Genomic DNA, 20,381 nt, shown 5'->3' with positions numbered 1-20,381 from the left:
GCCTGAACCCAATGGCCAGCTCTCGTAGGGCACTGTTGGAGCAGGAAGCATCTCATCATTGCCGGTGACATACCCTTGCTTTTCCCCTCCCATTCCCCTTTCTTTGTGGGCCTTAAGAGATGAAATTCAATCCAAGACTCGAAACACTGATTATGAGTCATGGTTAGGGTCTAATGTAATAACTCAGAGGGTTTAATGAGAAGGACTCACTGATTCCTGCCCACAAGGCAAGAGGCTGATGTCACTCAACCATCAAACTTTGGCTGAATGTCCACAGTGTGGACAAGGAGGCCTGTTCAGCCTTGAGCTGTTAACTGGGTCAGGCTGCTCTCAATGCCTCACCCAACACCCAAACTCTGAGACTGTACCACACGAAAGCTTCAACTTCTACCATCTCATAGAGCAGATAGCTCATTGTGAATGAAGTGATGAGTGAGCTCAGTTCAATAAAACAAGCCTCTCAATCAACACCAAGTCCTTTAATCATTAAGCTTTACACACAGAAAAACTCCCCAAGAACCTAAGCCAACTCTACTACCCTTTGTCTTAGTGGAAATGGAATAAAGGCACATGAATGACTGAGGGGAAAAGAACAATTTATGCTAGCAAAGGTTCTCACTTCCTCAGATAAGTGATATTATCTTCACTTAAAGATAAGAAAACTGATGCTAAAAGTGGCTTAGTAATTGACCAGAGTCACTTTATCCTGCAAGTAACAGAGCCAATATGATCTAGGGCCATGTGGCACCAAGCCCCTTGTGACTTCCACTATACCGACCTATTTCTGCATAATCTACCATTTGGGGAAAAAAAGCTCAAAAGGACTTGCTCTCTAGAGATCAGGTAGCAAGGAAAACCAACCTCATGCGCAGGTTAACAAACTGAACAGGCATTATCAAATAAGTTGTCCTTAAAAATTTCTATCTCCATCAATGCTTTACATTTCCTAAATGTATTGGCAGGGAACGTGCTTTATGACTCTGTACCTAACTCTGAGGATTAATACACTTAATGTAGAAGAAGGCTACATATTGAGAAGCAACTGTAGTTCCTGAAAATAAAGGCCTTAGTTGGCAACATACAACAAAATTTTAAACCTGTGGATCTTTAGAGCAAGTGTACTTCCAGGAATAAATTCCTAGAATAAATTCTGGATATATTTACAAAAGTGCAAAATATACATTTATGAAAACATTGCCTCAGGCTTGTTTGTAAAGGTAAAACAGTAGATACAACATAAATGCCCCCTGCTAGGGGACCAATTAAATAAATCACAATACAGGCCCTGGATAGCAGAGCAGGCCAGCATTTAAAAGAATGAGGTGCACCAGTACATGTGCTGATGATAGGCTTTCCAAGACGTAAATTAAAAAGAGCAAAGTAAATACATGATCCCTTTTGTACATCTTTAAAAAATAAGCTTTGGGGAAATGGTATTCTGGGGAACAAGGGTTGGTGACAATTACTCTTCCTTCTATTCATTTCTATAAGGAGGAGAATTCTAAAAAACAGGAGTGGTAGATAACGCGAATATGGAGAGAAATGGGAGGTGGAGAAAGAAAAGGATTGAGCATGTAACAAACTGATAAAGAATGCAGGACAGCTAAGGTATTATTCCTAAGTGCTAATCTCCTCTCCAGAACAAGTACAAGGAGTACCAACAAAACCTTAAATAAAGAAGTGTGAAAATGCTAACAGCATTTGGAATCAGCTGCCAAACAGAAATCAGACACATATGGAAAAAAATACATCCTACTGCTATAAGGCCAAGGCTGCTCCCTTGTGCATCTGCCCAGCAGGGGGAAAGGAGGGTCTTCTTTGTGTCCTCACACTGGAGGGCCAGGGTCCAAAACAAAAGGGGAGCTGCCCCACTGGAGTCATACCTGAGCGGCAAGTCATTCCCGCGTCCGACACGAAGTGCTTCCACTCCTCCTTGCCATACGCCTCTGCCAGCGCCTCTGGAGTCATCATCTTGGTGCCGTGGCTTGCCCTAGTTTGGGGAGATGATGCACATTGCCGATTAATGGTTCCCTTAAATGCCCTTTCCTCTAGCATTGTGACTGTTGATCTCCGCTGCTGCTGGAGCTAACAAAGATTTTTTTTTTTTTTTTTTTTTTTTTCTGTTTTCAATTGGGTGACTTCCCTGTTTAGGATCTTTCTATAAGGCATTTCTATGGACAGTTCTAGCTCTTCCTTCCTTTAATCCACCAACTAGCAAGTGATTAGAAGATGCTCATTCTGAGGTCAATACTGGACAAGATACCACCATTTCCTAGAGAAGTTGTCATTTATTTTTTTTAAACTTTTTTCTTTCAATAGATTTAGAGGATACAAATAGTTTTTTGTTATCTGGATGAAATGTATAGTGGTGGATCCAGGGGTTTTAGTGTATCCGCCACCCAAATAGTATACACTGTACCCAACAGTTAATTTTTGATCACTTGGCCCCCCTCTCATTCACCCCTTTCCTGCATCTCCGAAGTCCATTATTCCACTCTGTATGACCATGTATACCCATCATTTAGCTCCCGCTTATAAGTGAGTACATGCAGTATTTGTTTTTCTGTTCCTAAGATACTTCACTGAGGATAATGGCCTCCAGTTCCATTCAAGTTGTTGCAAAAGACATTATTTCATTCTTTTTATGGCTGTATCCCATGGTGTGTGCGTGTGTATATCACACACACACCACATTTTCTTTATTCATTCATTAGCTGATGGGCACTTAGGTTGATTCCTTATCTTTGCCATTATGAATTGTGCTGTGATAAACAGAAAAGTGACTGTGTCTTTTTGATATAATGATTTCTTTTCCTATGGGTAGGTCCCTAGAAGTGGGATTGCAGGATCCAATCGTAGGTCTTTTGGTTCTTTGAGGAATCTCCATACTGTTTTCCACAGAGGTTGTACTAATTTACAGCCCCACCGACAGGGAATATAATGCTTGTATAAGCCTCCCTTTTCCACCCCATCTGTGCTGACCTCTATTGTTTTTTGACTTTTTAATAATGGTCATTCTGACAGGGGTAAGGTAGCATTTCACTGTGGTTTTAAGTTGCATGTACCCTAATGACTGGTATGCTGAGCATTTTCATATATTTTTTGGCCATTTGTCTATCTTCTTTTGAAAAATGTCTGTTCATGTCTTTTGTCCACCTTTTTTTTTTCTTTGAGACAGAGTCTTGCTCTGTTGCCTAGGCTAGAGTGCCGTGGTGTCAGCCTAGCTTGCAGCAACCTCAAACTCCTGGGCTCAAGTGATCCTCCTGCCTAAGCCTCCCAAGTAGCTGGGACTACAGGTGTATGCCACTACACCAGGCTGATTTTTCTATTTTTAGTAGAGATGGGGTCTTGCTCTTGCTCAGGCTGGTCTTGAACTCCTGAGCTCAAGGGATTCTCTTGCCTCAGCCTCCCAGAGTGTTAGGATTACAGGCATGAATCACTGCACCTGGCCCTTTTGCCTACTTTTTAATGGAGATGGTTTGTTTCTTTGAGTTCCTCGTAGATTCTGGATATTAGTCCTTTGTCAGATGTTTAGTTTGCAAATATTTTCTCCCATTCTGTAGGTTATCTATTTGATTATTTATTTTGCTGTGCAGAAACTTTTTAGTTTAAGTAAGTCTCATTTATTTATGTTTTTGTTGTACTTGCTTTTGGAATCTTAATCATAAACTCTTTGCCTAGGCCAATGTCCAGAAGAGTTTTTCTTAAGTTTTCTTCTAGAATTTTTATGTTATCAGGTCTTACGTTTAAGTCTTTAATCCATCTTGAGTTAATTTTTGTGTATGGTGACAGATAGGGATCCAGTTTCATTCTTCTGCATGTGGCAATTTTCCTAGCACCATTTATTGAATTGGGCATCATTTCCCCAGTGTATGTTTTTGTCTGCTTTATCAAAGATCAGTTGGTTGTAGGCATATGATTTTATTTTTGGGTTCTCTATTCTGTTCCATGGATCTATGTGTCTACTTTTATACCAGTACCATGCTGTTTTAGTTACTTATATCCTTGCAGTATAATTTGAAGTCAGGTAATGTGATACCTCCAGATTTGTTCTTTTTGCTTAGGATTGCTTTGGCTATTTGGGCTCCTTTTTGATCCCATACGAAATTTAGGATTGTTTTACTAATTCTGTGAAAAATGATGTTGGTGTTTTGATATGAATTGCATGAAGTCTGTAAATCACTTTGGGCAGTATGGACATTTTAACAATATTGATTCTTCCAATCCATGAGTATGGGATGTTTTTCCATTCCTTTGTGTCGAAACACTTCTTTCATTAGTGTTTTGTAGTTCTCCTTGTAGAGATCTTTCAACTCCTTGGTTAAGTATATTCCTAGGTATTTTGTTTTTTTTTGGCAGCTATTGTGAATAGTATTGAGTTCTTCATTTGATTCTCAGCTTGACTGTTAATAGTATATAGAAATACTATTGAATTGTATACATTGATTTTATAACCTGAGACTTTACTGAATTTATTTATCAATTCTAGGAGTTTTTTGGAGGAGTTTTTAGGATTTTCTAGACCATTTAACCATACAGATAAGATGAACATAACTGGAACAATTAGAAAACAACCATGTGGGTGGGGTGGGAAGCTGGTTCTGGGTGCATTAGAGAAAGAGCAGCAGGTACCACAGTTAGAGCATGAGCTACACGAGGCTCACAGGAGGTGTGAAGGCACCCGGCACTTGAGGACAGATGACTATAAGCACGAGACTGGGAAGACAAAATGAGGAGCCACCTGCCCACACAAGGACACAGCATAGCTAAAACCACATGGGGAATCATAAGAGGAATATGTCAAAAAAGAAAAACATGATGAACAAGTAGCTATTTTCTGTGCTCAAAATATTGCTGCTGCATCAGTTAGGCCTGGTTATGAAAATCTTACCCTGTAGAGAAAGAAATACAGCAACCTCCCCTTTTTCGTGGTTTTCCTTTCTGTAGTTTCATTTATCCATGGCCAATCATGGCCCAAAAATATTAAATGGAAAATTCCAGAAAAACAATTCATAAGTTTTAAATTGTGCATCACTCTGAGTATTGTTATGATTGTTCTATTTTGTTATTAGTTACTGTTGTTAACATCTTACTGTACCTAATTTATAAAATACACAAAATACACTTTATCATAGGTATGTATGTATGACAGTTTCAGGCATCTACTGAGGATCTTTGAACATATCCCCCTCAGATAAGGGGAGACTACTGTAGGTGACATCTCATACAGTTTCTTATGAAAAATTATAATTATAGGGAGTATCATTATTATTCTCTTGGTATTATGTTGTAGCAAAATAATATGAAGGAAAAAAGAAATGAAATAAGAAGAGCAAATGAGGGGAAAAGCATGAATAGCCTCCTTTTTATAAAGAAGTTAACATTTTAGAAAGCTATATGTAAAGATGAAGGAATCCTGAATGGGAAATACGATCAGATGAGGAATCTACTATATTGGCTCAAAGAAGGCATCAGGAGATCAGCTATTAAAATTCAGAAGAAACTGCAGGTTAGCCAGAGCTTGAATGGAAGGCAACAGACCTTCAGGAAGGGGTGTTGGGAGTGGACAGACAGAACAATGAGAGAAAGAAACAAAACTATGGAATGCTTTTCATTCTTTTAACCATAGTTGATGATAGCCAAGTACACTGTAAGAATCTGACGGTAGAGTTAAAGGCCACAGTCAGAGCTGCATTGTATGTGTACACATATATACATACACACTCTATCTCTAGTTGCCTGAGGAAAAAAACATCCAAATAAATTACAAAATAATCAAAAGTGGAACCCGCTCTAGTCAGATGCACCTTAGGGGAAGGTCTGGGGAAGACTGTGAAAGGGAGTTTACTTCTTGTAAAAAGAATGAGGTATGAAAAGGGAGAATATATATAAGAAGCAACCTCTGCTGAGAGTCTTCTACTTTGACTCTGATTGTGTTTGTATAAATATTTAATAATAAACAGCAGAGCTTCATGGCTATGTTGACTTGCCTGTACTATTGGTACTGAGGGAAAAACAGATGTTCACTCCCTGGTACTCTCTGAAAGGCTCAAAGCGGCGATAGCAGCTGCTTCTGGATTGCATGTCAGATCCTTCTCAATACTTGGAAGGTCGGGCCCAGAGAGAAAGGAAAGAAAGAAAGTCAGCACTGAGTGTGGGAGAGGGTTGGAACAGTCCAGAAGGCACTAAGACACAACATAAGCCCTCCATGATGGGGGAAAATTTGGATTAATGGAAGAAGAACGGGAGGTATGCATAGACGACCAAACCCTACCCAATATCCATTCTCTCTTCCTCCTTAATAAAAAGAACCCTGATTTTATTCTAGGCACCTACATACATACCCAGCTAAACAATATAAGTCCCAGGCTCTTTTGCAGTAAGGGGTGGTCAATGAATAGAAGTTATTAACTTTCTATTGTATTTCCTGCAAATACTTCTAATGAGCTAAACTTAAAGGAACTAGACCTTGAAATATAATGCTCACAGATTTGTATTTAATAGTTTACATAATTCACACAAAGACAAGTAATTAGACAGATAATCTGTCACCTTATTGACTAAGATAATCTTATTTATCCCATATCTTAAGGGTCATATGCTACCTAGTAACAAAGTATCCTGGAGGAAGTAAAGTTTTGATTTCACAACTAAATTTTATTACCTGAGCACAGTGCCATTATCTGCAAGTTTAATGAAGTTCCCATCTTCCAGATCCAATGCTAAACCCTTGCAGCTAAAATAGAAAAGTTTTATTATCAATCAGTTCATATCTTTAGCCAACCTAAGAAATAACAGTCTAAATTTTTAAAAAGTCACAACACCAGGCCGGGCGCGGTGGCTCACGCCTGTAATCCTAGCACTCTGGGAGGCCGAGGTGGGCGGATCGTTTGAGCTCAGGAGTTCGAGACCAGCCTGAGCAAGAGCGAGACCCCATCTCTACTAAAAATAGAAAGAAATTATATGGACAGCCAAAAATATATATAGAAAAAATTAGCCGGGCATGGTGGTGCATGCCTGTAGTCCCAGCTACTCGGGAGGCTGAGACAGGAGGATCGCTTGAGCTCAGGAGTTTGAGGTTGCTGTGAGCTAGGCTGACGCCACGGCACTCACTCTAGCCTGGGCAACAGAGTGAGACTCTGTCTCAAAAAAAAAAAAAAAAAAAAAAAGTCACAACACTAAAAAAGGATTCTCCCACTCAGCTGAATCATACGTTAACCACACAAATAAGAATATCCAAGAATTGTAAAAGTAAATATCCACCACAGAGCAGGCACGTACAGAAAATTGTTATGTAGGCAAACAAAGGGCAGCATGGTTAGTTTGTAAAATCTTTAGGCTTTCAAAAAGAGGAATCTCAAAAGAGAAAAAAAAAAAAAAAAAAAAACCTGAACATCAACCCATGCCTCTTTCAAAATTTGCAAATATTTTCTATCAAATAAGACACACACACATTCTCTCTCTCTCTTTCTCTCTCTTTCATAGTCTACAAGTTGAGCTCTTAGCCAGAGTCTTTTCTATACTCTTTAGAATTTGCTTCAGTTTAGGTCAGGTTATAAGAACTTGCCCCCTGGACAAGGCATATCATTGAAAACCACTAAAATAAAGTCAAATACTAAGTTGTAGATTTTCCCCTGAAAAGACTTGTGGGATTTGGGGAGAAAAGTGTGTATAGATTTATTATTATGAATAACAAAAGTGAAGAGGCATAATGGCCACCAAATACCAAGGGAATTTTAAAAAAAAGACAGGGTACTTTAGAAACATTATTTACTTGTGCTCACCATATAATTTCCAGAGTCAGTAGGTTCATATAGTAAAATGTTTCTGTTTCTTCCATTTATAAAAGGGATACATCAAAAAAGACTAACCAAGTATTGGAAGAATATATACTAGATGAATATTATGCATGTATTTTTCATGTGTTTTAGGATCATCATTAATTTTAAACTGAACAATTTAGTGGCTTAGGATTTTTGTTTGTTTTTGTTGTTTAAACGAAGAAGAAAGACAAAGGAAGCTTTGGGAAGTTGAGAATCCTAAACCAGGAAGGGAGTATACAGCTAGAGTTTTAGACAAGAATGTCTATCCAAATTACAGAAAATCAAATGTCCTAATTCAGACACTTACATAAAACATGATGATTACTCCTTTTCTCTTACAGTTTTTAATTTGAAGAGTAACAAAACAAACTATTTTCCCCTCAAAGATGTAATTTAGAGATAGTTCTTAACCTCTGAAACTCTTAATTATGACAAAATTAAATCATACCAAAATATCCTAATCACATAAGCTCTTAGCTTATTTCTACATTTAATTAAGCAAGGTCTAAACTGGTTTAAAGTAGGGAAGACTTTTAATTCACTAAACACAAAACTTTTAGTATAGAAGGCATTTTGTCCTTTGACTCAATTTCACATTTCATGTTCTACCTCCATAGAAGAGGAAGCATTAAAATTTTATCAGCAACAATTAAAGAAGCACAGGAAATGTGCAGACCTTAAAAAAAAAAAGGAAAAAAAAAAAAAAAAAAAAAAGAACTTACCAGAAATCCCAATCCTCTGGGGTCACACTGAGCAATTCCTTATCATACCCTCTCTCCTTAACTAGGAACTGAGCAAAGCTATTATATATGAGCTGAAAATAAGGGAAAGAAAAAAAGATTAAATATGAAACTCACTATTCATTCTTAATTTCACAGACCTGAAAACCTAATGGAATCACTGGTGGGGGCAGGTAGGAGGAGGGAAATATCTGTAATTATGCAGTTTAATCCTCCTTCACAAGAATCTTATCAACCCCTGTGAGCCCCAGGCAGCTGTCCCATCCAAAATTATACAACCAAGGACAATTATTAATCCTACTCTCAAATACTAATGTGTTGGAGATCATAATTTAGGACGTGACGAAGCTTTGTAAACTTATTTAACTATCACTAAGACAATAAACATGTTGACCATTCTATCATTACATCAGTCCTTGGTCCATCCTTGCTAGAAAGGCCCTATCTCAGGGGAGTCTCAAAGTGAAATACACATGGGGACCAGGCAGGTGACCTAAAGGGGGAATCATGAAGCCTCTATCAGATATAGAAAGTATCTCTTTATTTCTCCACCAAAGCAACAGATGAAAGAGGACAAAGGAGCCTGTGGAAGCAAGTACAATGAATGATCAAAGCTCTGCTGATTGTTGACAGATCTATTTCTCAACAACAAAAATTCTAGGTTCTTGAGTGAAATATCAGTTGTTTTTTTTTTTTAAGAGGTGGCTCAATTTTAAAAGAACTGTGTAGACAAAACAAAAAGTGGACAGAAGGTAGATGAAGGTCCACATCGGCCCTACCTTACTATGCCTCAGAAGAGTGTTCTTAGTCCACTGTCAGACACACTTGAACCTGAGGCAGAGTAGTGGCCTGGGGTAGGTCTAAGCAGTGTCCAAAAGGACACACTGAACAATCTGACTCTTCTGTAGATGTTAACTCATGACAGGTTTTGATAATGTGGCATGCTACTTGGGGGAAGAGGGAATCAGAGAGTGGGGGAAGGTGTCCCTGGAGGTGAGATTAACACTGATACCTAGATGTAGCCGGCAGCTGAGTGAACCAAAGGGGATGGGGGCAGGGGCAGACAACAAAGGTCTAGAAACTGAGGGGCCTGCACAGGGCTGGAGTTGGGGGGCTGGGGTCTGAGTGCCAGGAGATGAGGGTGGAGAAACAAAGGCTCCTTTATCAAATAGAGCTGCTCTGTCATAAAGTTAATTAAAATCACTATACACGTATTCCCATCCAATGCAATCTGATCCTAATCCAGGTCAACTGTTAATAGGCCCACATTACGACAACACTATTTATGAACAGTTCTCAACCTTGGTGGTGATTCAGAACCACAGATGACACATCTTAAAACCACCTAGAGATTCTAAGCCTACAGGTTAATCAGGAGCCCAGGTAGGGCACCTGTAGGATTCCTGAAGCCCAAAGAGGACTAAAAGTCACTAACTCATATGTTTTATGGATTTTCATTCAATCATTAAAAAAGAAACAATCAAAAATTTACTGAGTCACTCTGGGATACAAAGTACTACAGGCAATAAAAAGTATACGTCATGATGCTACTTGGAAGAACCAGTGCCGTGTGGTTAACAGAAGTAAAGTGCCTAGAGCAGTACCTGGCATACAGGTAAATCCAATTTAAGTATTTGCTATTATTATGATATGTGGTTAAAAAACAAAAACAAAACACCACCCTGACTTGTAGCATTTGCCTATTTCTGTGGTATAAATACTCCCAGCATAGCCTGTTTCACACTACCAATAGTTTACCTGCTTACACAATTCCTGAATATTTAAAAATCAGCTTTCACAAGCCCCTGAGGGGCGGCTATCATACACCATTAGACTTGCCTCTGGTCGAGACACTTTATTCAGTCTCAGGACAACTGGAGTTTCTCACCCCTTGGCAACAACATTAGTCTAAGATATGGGCATGTGATTCCAATAGGGTCGGACTCCTTCCTGGGGAAAAGGAGCCTTTTGCATCAGGGGCATCCACAGCTGTGTTCCTTACCTCACAGGGGAAACATTTATGCAATAGGAGAGGGCGGGGCAATGCACAGGGAGAAGCTGAGAAAAGCAGGGAGTTTGTACTTTGAAACTCCTGATCTAGGCCCAAGTCTTCTTGCAGCTTGTCCTGAGATTCTGGTAAGTGCCCCCGGAAGCTTTCACAGAACAGGGTCCTCCAGGACCCCCTCTCCCAGCCTCAGCTGTACTTGCTCCCTCCCACTCTCACATGACTAATAATACACCCTCCACAGCGGTTGCAAATTAGTGCTCTGTGGACCATGTGTAGCCCACAAATTGTTTGGTTCCCACTTAAGTTTGCCAGATAAAATAAAGAATACCTAGGTAAATTTGATTTTCAAATAAACAAATTTTTAGTATAAGTATGTCCCATGCAATATTCGGGACCCCACTCTCCCACTCACTCATACATTTAGGTTAACTTCCTGGTACCAGGAGAACACAGCCATCATTGTTCATTGTGTCTTCTACAATGCTTTTGCTGAGGCCCTGCGTTTGCACAACAGGAGGCCCCGCTGACTTCTGCAACTCCCCACCTTGTGCTTGCATTCCCCGCAGTTCATGGCACTGTCACTCACCTCTAGGTCCTGGTCCTCACTGCACTTCCTCTACCTAAATGCCCCTTTCCCCAGGCCTCACCTGCCAGCTCCAGGCCTCGCTTCGCCTCGCCTCCCTGCTTCATGGCACCAAGCAGACAGCATAGTGGGGAGGGCAGAAACCCACTGTCAGACTACCGTGCTGGGTGGCCCTGGATCTGCCATTTAACTTTCCTGTGCCTCCTCATTCACATCTCCAAATAGTGACTGTGCTGATATTACCTACCTCACAGAGATGTCATAAAGATTTAATCAGTTCACATAAGCAGAATGCTTATTAGAATCGTGGCTGTGTCATTTTCAGTTTTTAATTCATTCAGCCACAATTATTGATTGGGCTCAGTATATTCCCAACACTAAGCTCAGCACACAGACCACACAATAAACTGTTACAGATCCCGAAGTCAAGAAGCCATCGTCGCTCTAGGCCCCGGGGAGACAAGTCTGACAAGTAAACAAAAAATGTTAATACCATGTAGTAAGTGCTATGGGAAATTAGTCTTATGGAACACTGGAGATAGGATTGGAGTGGAAGGGCAAACTCCAGGGGCCCCAGGAAGGTTTCAGAAGGGGAAGGATATTTCAGATGAGACTTAACAGGATGAATTTACTGCACAGAAGGGAGGAGACCCGTTCCAGGAAGGAGGAGACAAGGTCCAGGAAATACTCTTCACCACAGTGGCCTGAGACTACGTCTTCGGCATCTTTTGCCTTCAGCGTGAGGGTGAAGGCCTTCGTGTTGTTTGTCTGGGTACCTCCAACTCTAGCATGGTGCTCAGTACACTGTGGGACTTAAAAAGATTTTCACACCAAACAGGATCCAAAATTCACTAGGTAACTGTTTTCAACCTTTAAACATCACTCATATTCCAGGCTTATACTAAAAAGTCCTTGTCTTTGAGGATCTTATATTCTGAAGTGTTAGGCTCACAGAGGAACAAAATTGGCTCTAACATGACAGGAGTGTAACAATACATCCTCCATAGGAAGGTGACTAGAAAGGAGGGGCACAAAAATGTGAGCCAGAAGGGGATTTGAAAGGCACAGAGGGATGGAAAATATGAATCAATGACTAAGGGAAATTGTGGCAAAAGGATCAAAAAGTAAAGAAAAGCTTTCTGTATGACTAAGGATAAGAGACCTGCATGGGTAGGAAAGCAAAAAAGTATAATAGCAGGAAAAGTACATTTTTTTCTTTTAGCATCTGTGCATAGAAAACACCCAAGTAATTCAGACAGCCACTCCTTTTTGACCTTTGAAGTGTACCTGAACTGACTGGGGCACTGACATCACCATAATGAAAGCAGCCTGGCTGATGTCTGCACCATAACCTAAGAGTTCTGCCCATAAACGGTGAGGTTTTGAAATGGTTTGAGTAATAACCACAAGAGCAAACACTTGTATTTGCCAGGTACTACTCTAAGCATTATACATCTATTACACATTTAATCCCTGTAGCAATCATTTGGGGTAAATCCAATTATTAGCCCCATTTTATAGATGCAAAAACTGAGAAGAAACACAGGTTAGGGCACTGGCCCAAAGTCAGAGAGCTAGTAACTGTGGGTCTGGTGTTCTAAGCTAGGCAGTCTAGCTGAGGAGTCCTCGCTTTGACCACTGTGCTCATAACCAGCTCTTTTTCTGTCTGGAGCTTAGGTCTTGAGCTAAAAAAAAAAATTCTGTTAACTTTCCGCAATTAGTTTCCTCGTGAAACCAATGGTATGGGGGAAGGAGGACCATTAACTTGAGGGGACAGATCTGGAATCATACATACTCCTATTTCCCCCTAACTCAGAGCACAGTGGGAACCCAAACTTTGCAGGCTGCTAGAATTCATTCAAAGTGCACGGAGCATGTAGTAGGTGCACAACAAATGTCTGTTTTCTTCTCTTGGTAAAAGGCAAAATGAGGGCTAAGATTTTAATGACTTTTCAACTAGTGTTCCTTCCAGTACACTACACAATCTCTCCCTGACTGCAGCTTAAACACTGATTGGTGGTTACTTGGTCATGCAAATGGCAAAATGCAGCCATGGAAAATACAAGTCCCAAACCTGGTGGCTGTACCCCACTCTCAGGTAGTCCTTAGAACGACCAGCAGAGAAGTTCCAAGGCAGGGGATCTGCAAGGACACCCCGAGTAACCCGGGCCCCGCCCCTCCTCTGCCCTAGAAACCGTTTCCCCAGTCCGATCTTGCACAATTTGCCCCCTGCGTTCCTCTTCTTCCCTACCCCTCTCTCAACCTCAGCTAAAGGCTGGGCTCCAAAAGCCGGTCCCCACGCACCGGCGAGAAGCGGAGGATGCACACTTCCGCCAGCGTCGCGGTGGGAGGCCGAGTTCCGCGGAAAGGCTCCCCAGCGGCCCTCGCCGCCGCCCAAGACAGGAGGAAACTCGAGCCTCTCCGCCATGGAGGCTGCAAGCCGTGCGCCCGGGGCAGCCCGCGCCACTCACCGGGGCGCTCTCGGGCAGGTTGTAGCGACACAGAGTGTGGTCCAGGTCGAAGCCGACCACGTCGCAGGCGGCCAGGGAGAAGTGCTGAGCCATGGCTGCGCTGGGAGAAACGGGAGGCGCCTCGGCCGGGGAGGGTGCGACGAGCGCGCCGGCAGGACGCTGCAGGACAGGACCCTGCCGGACGCGGCGGGCGAGGCGGAGCGACGCGGGGCGGGGCTGCGGGGCCCAGGCACCTGGCGCGGCTGCCTCTTGCGCTTCCCGCGCTCTCGAGCGCCGCCCCTTGCGCGGCTGCCGTCCTGGGCCGCGCCGGGTCGGGTTTTCAGCAGTGCGTGCGCCTGACACTCGGACGCCCGCGCCCGCTGCTCCTTCCCCGGACCTGCACTCCCGAAGGCCGGTGGTGACCGGGAGCCGGTGCTACCGCTGCGCAGCTATGGCTTGTTGGCGCGTAGCCCTTGCCTGGGGTTACCACAAAATTAACTGGAACTCTCCGTGGTCTTCAAAAGCGCCTCGGGAACCAGGAGATCATGAAGTTAGACGTGACCCTTTACTCTTGTGTGCAGAATAGTGTGAGAGGATGGAGAAAATTTCATCCACTGATATCCCTCTGACCCAGTTAGTCTACATAATGGTAAGTCTTCTCGCCCACATGATGTCTGACAGTGGGTTAAACCGAAAACTTAATATTCCATAGTTTCTTAAGTGGTAAAATGGAAAAGAGACCTTTCACCATTTCATCCCCTGGAGTGCGTTAGAAAATAAATTTATTAGACATCGTGAAGGATTATTTTGCAAAATGGCAGTGATTAAAGAAACCAATATTGGTTATTTGATGATCCTATTTTTTATTGTAATGAATTTTTCTACGAAAGGACTTTAGAAACTTCACAGGAATATATAGAGCATATTCTGGAATAAAGAATTCTTACAAACAGATATTAAGGTTTATAGACTACAAAATGATTATAGTGACAATATGCTCAATTCTTTCAAGGACTGTGTATACGTAGTAGTATTTTAGATACAAAGGAGTTAAGTTAATCCATTACATACAAGGGATGCTTTAGAGCAGTGGTCCTACCCTTTTTGGCACCAGGGACCGGTTCATTGAAAGACAATTTTTCCATGGGTGGGGGGTAAGGAATTCAGGCGGTGATGCCTGCGATGGGGAGCTGCTGTAAATACAGATGAAGCTTCGCTGGCTCCCCCACTCCCATGCCACTCACTTCCTGCTGTGCAGCTCAGTTCCTAAGTAGTTTCCTGAAAGACAGTTTTCCCACAGACAGGGCAGGGGGCGGAAGGGAGGGCAGTAGGGGCAGGCAGGGGAAGGCGGAGCTCAGGTGGTAATGCGAGGCCAGGTTCCCAACAAGCTATGGACCAGACCCATACCACTGTGGTCCAGGGATTGGGGACCATGGGTTCAGAGCATTTACTTCTCTCCACGATTCACTAGATGTGAAGGACTACCACTTTGAGATCTTTACTGTACAGCTCATCTAAAAGGGAAAATACAAATCTATTGTCTTTATAATGCTTCTGTTTTTAACTTAAGGAACACTTTGTCCAATGGGAAAAATCGATAGTCATGACATAATGAAAATGTAATTGATTTAGAATTACACTGAACCCTTACGAAAACTAATCTTTGTGAAGCTAATAGACCAATCAGGGGATTAATTTAGTGCAATGGATAGTTCAATCAGGTAGGAGGACACTTAACTATACCTAGTGGACCCATTTGAATAAGTGGATGACTTGTTCCATTAAAACCATTAAAAGTCCCAAACAAATCTCCCTGGAATAGGAACAGGAAAGAATCCTCAAGAAACTTGAGCTGTTCACTCATAGCAGCCCAACCACCATGTCTTTAATGTCTGTGAACCAAAAGAGGAAAAGCTGGATTGTTCTATAGCTGTTGGCTGTGAAACAAAGGCCTTAGCATTCCTCTTTGTCCTCTGCAGTAGAATGCTACCAAAGTCAAACTTCCAGATAGACTACACATTGAAGGCCACAAGTCTCCTTGGAGGATATTTTGTTTTATTAAGGGAGTAGGTACTTCCCTTAGTAATATAAATTTACTAGTACATTCATTGCCAGAGGGAAGAGTGTAAAAGTATTGTTTTTTGACGACTTTGCAAAAAAGTCCCCTTACTAAACCTCTTGAGTGTGCTGAAGTGCAGATGGGAAATTCATTGGGGTGAAAGGAGGGAAGGAACCTGGAGCACTCTTAAAGAAAGAGGAGAAGATCCTTAGGTCTCTAACCAGGTGGCCCTCGGACTGGAGTTGGCTGTTAGGCATGTACTTTAACAGTCATATCAACTTGCTGAATAACAATTTATATTTCCTGTATTCCTCAAGCCTACCCAAAGGGCCCTTGGGCTAGAGGGTCCACATGATTTACACTTTGTGGGAGAATTTTGCAAGTTATCCAGTCCCTTCATCCTGGAGGCTTGTTTTCCTCATTGAGCCCCACTCACCTTTCCTGCCCACTACCTCAAACCTCATTCTAATTCCTCTAGGAACATAGGGGATGGGTCCCTTCTCTTCCCCCATTCCGTACCTGACCCTGAGCTTAAATACAGACATTCACTTTGTTTCATAAGGTTTATTTTCAAATAAAGATATTTCATTTTCCCTGCACGTTAAACTTTTATCAAACTTACTGAAATACCATAACTCTTCTACTATCAACTAAAAGTTCAATCCACTCAGCTACCAATTAATTTCTTTTTCTTTGAGCAACATGTTAGATATAGTATGTCAGTGTTATGGGCTGAATTGTGTCCTATCCAGTTCATATGTTGAAGTCCCAATCCCCAATGTGACTATACTTGGAGACACGGCCTTTAAGGAGGTAAATAAGGTCATAAGGGTGGGGCAATAATCCAGTAGTATTAGTGTTCTTAAGAAGAGGAAGAGATACCGGAGATTGCAAGAACAGAAGATCCTGTGAAGAGCCACTAGAAGATGGCTAACTGTAAGTCAAGGAGAGAGGTCTCACCAGAAACCAACCCTGATAGCACCTTGATCTTGGGCTTCTGGCCTTCAGAAATGTGAGAAGATATAATAACTTTTTGTTGTTTAACCCACCCCATGTGTGGTATTCTGTTACAGCAACCTGAGTAGACTGAAACAGTCAATAATGAGAGTTGACTTTAATCTTGTGTTAAATATAGCAAATAATATTTTCCCTTTAAAAATTCCCTAAAGGATCTCTGGCTTGTTATTTGTTGACAGTTTAAATTTGTGTATTTTTACTTACATGTAATATTGATACCATGTTGTGAAATTTTACTTTTTTATTTTTATATACTTTTTTTAATAACTAGAGAGTTATGTAATAATTTAGAAATACTAAGAAATAGGAAGCTATGATATTGCTAATTTTCTAGAATTAAATTTCATCATTTCAGCTGACCTGTCTTTTAATAAACATAATTCTATAATATAGCAACCTTTTATTTGTTATTAAAACTTTGTGATACAACAACTTAAGTTTTAGACTCCATCATAACTCATTAAATAATCTTTTGTGAATTTATAATACTGTATTTTAACATCTACGTAGTAAATATTATTTCCCAAACTGTTATTTTGGGGAAAGAGGAGAATGGCCTGTTTATTTTTTCATTAGTTTAAAAAGTACTTTTCTAAATAGTCCAAATTAAATATTGTAATGTTCAACTTTTTATATACCCTGATCTAATCTACATGCTTTCTCTGGCACACATAATTTGTTTAAGGGGTAACAAGAAAATTTATTTAATAATTTGAAAAAAATGAGGAAATGCAAATGCCTAAAAATTAATCTTTCTGTCATTTAAATATTAAGACATTTAGCTAAATAAAACCAAAAGCTAACTTGTAATACTGCACTGAGGCCTTTAGATGGCAGTAGTTCTGCATTAGGAAAATTTTTCATTTGATTTCTTTAGTAATCTTAAAATCTTTAAATATCTTAAAAAATACTTCTTTTTCTACACTCCATTTCTGTTCTTGCCACAAGAAGAGAAGCCTATTTAGAAATTTCACTGTGTTTTTTGCATGTGTATTTATTTTTGATGATGGAGAGGGAGGATATGAGAGGAAAAAGTGCTTTAGTAGGAAACTTCTTATAAAGGTTGTGTCCGGATAAAGAACCAATGTTTAAAATATGAAACAAGTTCCTCTTGGATAGAGAGCTAAAATATTAAATGCCAGAATTGTTATTCAAAAGACGTCAAATGATGGAGCAATGGATTGAAATTTAGTTAGAATAAATGTTAAAGTTTTGCTTTAAGGTTCAAATAATCAACTTTAACAATATATGATGGGGAACCTTGATTTACCAGTAGTTAAGTTGGAAATAAAATGTAGACAAACTCAAGGTAGACTCAGCTAGTTCTACTTTAAACTCAGTGTCTCTTTGATTGACAGCCACTTCACAATATTTCCCTTTGCCTTTAGCTGTTCTTTTTGGGGTATGGGGGTTCTATTAATTAATTGCAGAAGGGCTAACATACTGTGGAGGAGTCTGAGAAGAGGATTTTGGTCCTTGGTTAATGGCATCCATACACATGGCTTTTTCTGAACTAGACCATCCCTGATGGCCTTTGGTTGCCTTAGGCCACACTGGCCATACTGTCAGTAACCATCCCTGCTGTATACACTCTGAAACACTTGTAGTTGAAATGATGTCAGAAAAATGTTTAGTTTTGACCCAAGCCATGAGACTATTTCAGGTTTGCCACTCCACACTCAGCTAACCTCTGTATCTCTCTTGCACAGACACAGGAAATCTTCAGCTTTAGAACCACAAAGAAGAAAGAGATGTATATGCTGTGGTAGGGGAAGGGGGGGTGGCTACCTCAGACCCTCTGTCTATCTAGATGTGACCCTGTGTTCCTATTCTAGTCATTGTTCCATATTGTGACAGATACCCTGCAAAGCTGTTTTCTCTCAGAATTCCAAATGTTAATCAGGACCCAGTTCTCTCTGCTGTTGGATCCCCAAGGTCATGGAGGGTGGGGTGCTATTGTTTCCCATGCAGGGAATTTAACCTTACAGTGGGACAGGGTTCATTATCATGTTCTCTATCCTGTTTCCCTGAGACTAACATTCCCAGATAAAATACAGAATCCTCAATTAAATTTGAATATCCCAAATATTATGGAATATACTAATACTAAAAAATTGTTCATCATTTATATAAAATTCAAATTTATATTGACATCCTATATTTTTATCTGCTAATTTTGGCAACCCTGCCCCCCTTAGATAGGTAATCTGTATTCATTTTGAGGCAAACTTTTTTGAAAATTTTTTGTCACGATTTTTCTTTTCTTTCAGAAAGCCCAAAACTTGCAAATTAAATGTGCTTTGGTGTTTGTTATAGGCTGAATGTGTCCCTCCAAAATTCATATGTTAAAGACCTAACCCTCAGGACCTCAGAATGTGACTGTATTTGGAGATAGGGCCTTTGAAGAGATGATTACCTTAAAATGAAGCTGTAGGGTGGGCCCCAATCTAATCTGACTGGTGTCCATGTAAGAAGAGGAAATTTGGACACATAAAGAGACAGCGGGGATGCACAAGGAAAGACTATGTGAGGACACAGCAAGAAAAAAAGGAAAGGCCATGTGAAGGCACTGTGAGAAAGCAGCCATTTGCAAGCCAAGGCAGGCCTCAGAAGAAACCAAACCTGCTGACACCTTGATCTTAGACTTCTAGCCTCCAGAACTGTGAAAAATAAAACTTCTGTTGTTGAAGCCACTCAGTTGATGGTATTTTGTTGTGGTAGCACTAATAAACTAATACAACATTCAAGACTATTTCTCAACTCTAACAGTCTAGAGTTCATTCTGGAAAACAAAACCAAGAATTGTTTCTCTTTTCTGCTATAGAAGATCTTCCCTTGAGGGATAGACTGAGAAAAAAGTATCGCTGCTTCCTGAATGGAGGGGAAAATTTGAAGCAAAAAGACTTCAATCAATACCTTAATGTTATACTAGTATGGGCAAAATCTATAAACGACGATATAATGGAAACATTTAAGCCAGGCCTTCTTATCTAGGGATTGGTGTTTCTAAAGGGATTATGGGAAATTTGTGAGATGGCCTTTGTGTCTGGTTAGCATTTTGGTGTTAATAGACCAAATAATATGTGAATGAGCACATTGAAATGGTTCTTATATCCATGGCCATCCTTTCCTCTTTTTCCACTTATGTCTTGATTCCAAATTTTCAAATATCTAGGTGAGTTAAAATTTTGAGTCTTCAAGGGCATTCCAAACATGAACATATTTCAGGAGTCATTTATAAATTGTGATCCAGACAATGGAGAGTTCCCCATGGCTCAGACTTGAATGTATAACTTCCTTGTCTTCAAACCTCTTGGGCAGTATGTTTACTTTCATGACTTAAATGATGGAAAGCACCCAAGGAGAGCTAATTATATTAAAAGAGCAATCAATCATTCATTTATAAATTCTTATTGAATTTGTCAGACATTGTCCTTGGCTTTTCTTGCTCAGAGCACCAGAGTCCTATCTGCAATATTAGCTAGACTTGAGAAATTGAACTATGACAATACTTAAGAAGAAACCTTGAACTAGGGATGTTAGGAAGCTACCAAACACGTAAGCTAAAAAATGACATAATTCATATCACATATTTTATGGTGCATAATTATTTGCATGTACATATGCAATAAAATAGAAATGTTATATGCTGATATTATGATATTTATTTTCCACTTCCTTGTTCCTGAAAATTACTGGAA

At 40.4% G+C, this 20,381-nt stretch overlaps 1 protein-coding gene across 1 annotated transcript in view; it reads right to left on the bottom strand.

Moving 5' to 3' along the window:
- The window catches only part of NT5DC1 (5'-nucleotidase domain containing 1), a 116,348-nt gene extending 102,559 nt beyond the window's left edge, over positions 1–13,789 (bottom strand). The window contains exons 1-4 of the mRNA XM_069487690.1: positions 13,626–13,789; positions 8,546–8,637; positions 6,665–6,736; positions 1,884–1,990 (exon numbers count right to left, since the gene is read on the bottom strand). Coding sequence (XP_069343791.1) covers positions 1,884–1,990; positions 6,665–6,736; positions 8,546–8,637; positions 13,626–13,718 — 364 coding nt within the window. The 5' untranslated portion in view covers positions 13,719–13,789. The remainder of the gene's footprint in view (positions 1–1,883; positions 1,991–6,664; positions 6,737–8,545; positions 8,638–13,625) is intronic.
- Positions 13,790–20,381: the final 6,592 nt, after the last annotated feature.

This window comes from Eulemur rufifrons, chromosome 15, assembly GCF_041146395.1.
Source record: "Eulemur rufifrons isolate Redbay chromosome 15, OSU_ERuf_1, whole genome shotgun sequence".
Taxonomy (NCBI): Eukaryota; Metazoa; Chordata; class Mammalia; order Primates; family Lemuridae; genus Eulemur; species Eulemur rufifrons.
The sequence above is the reverse complement of the archived record's forward strand: the minus strand, read 5'-3'. Positions and strand labels throughout refer to the sequence as shown.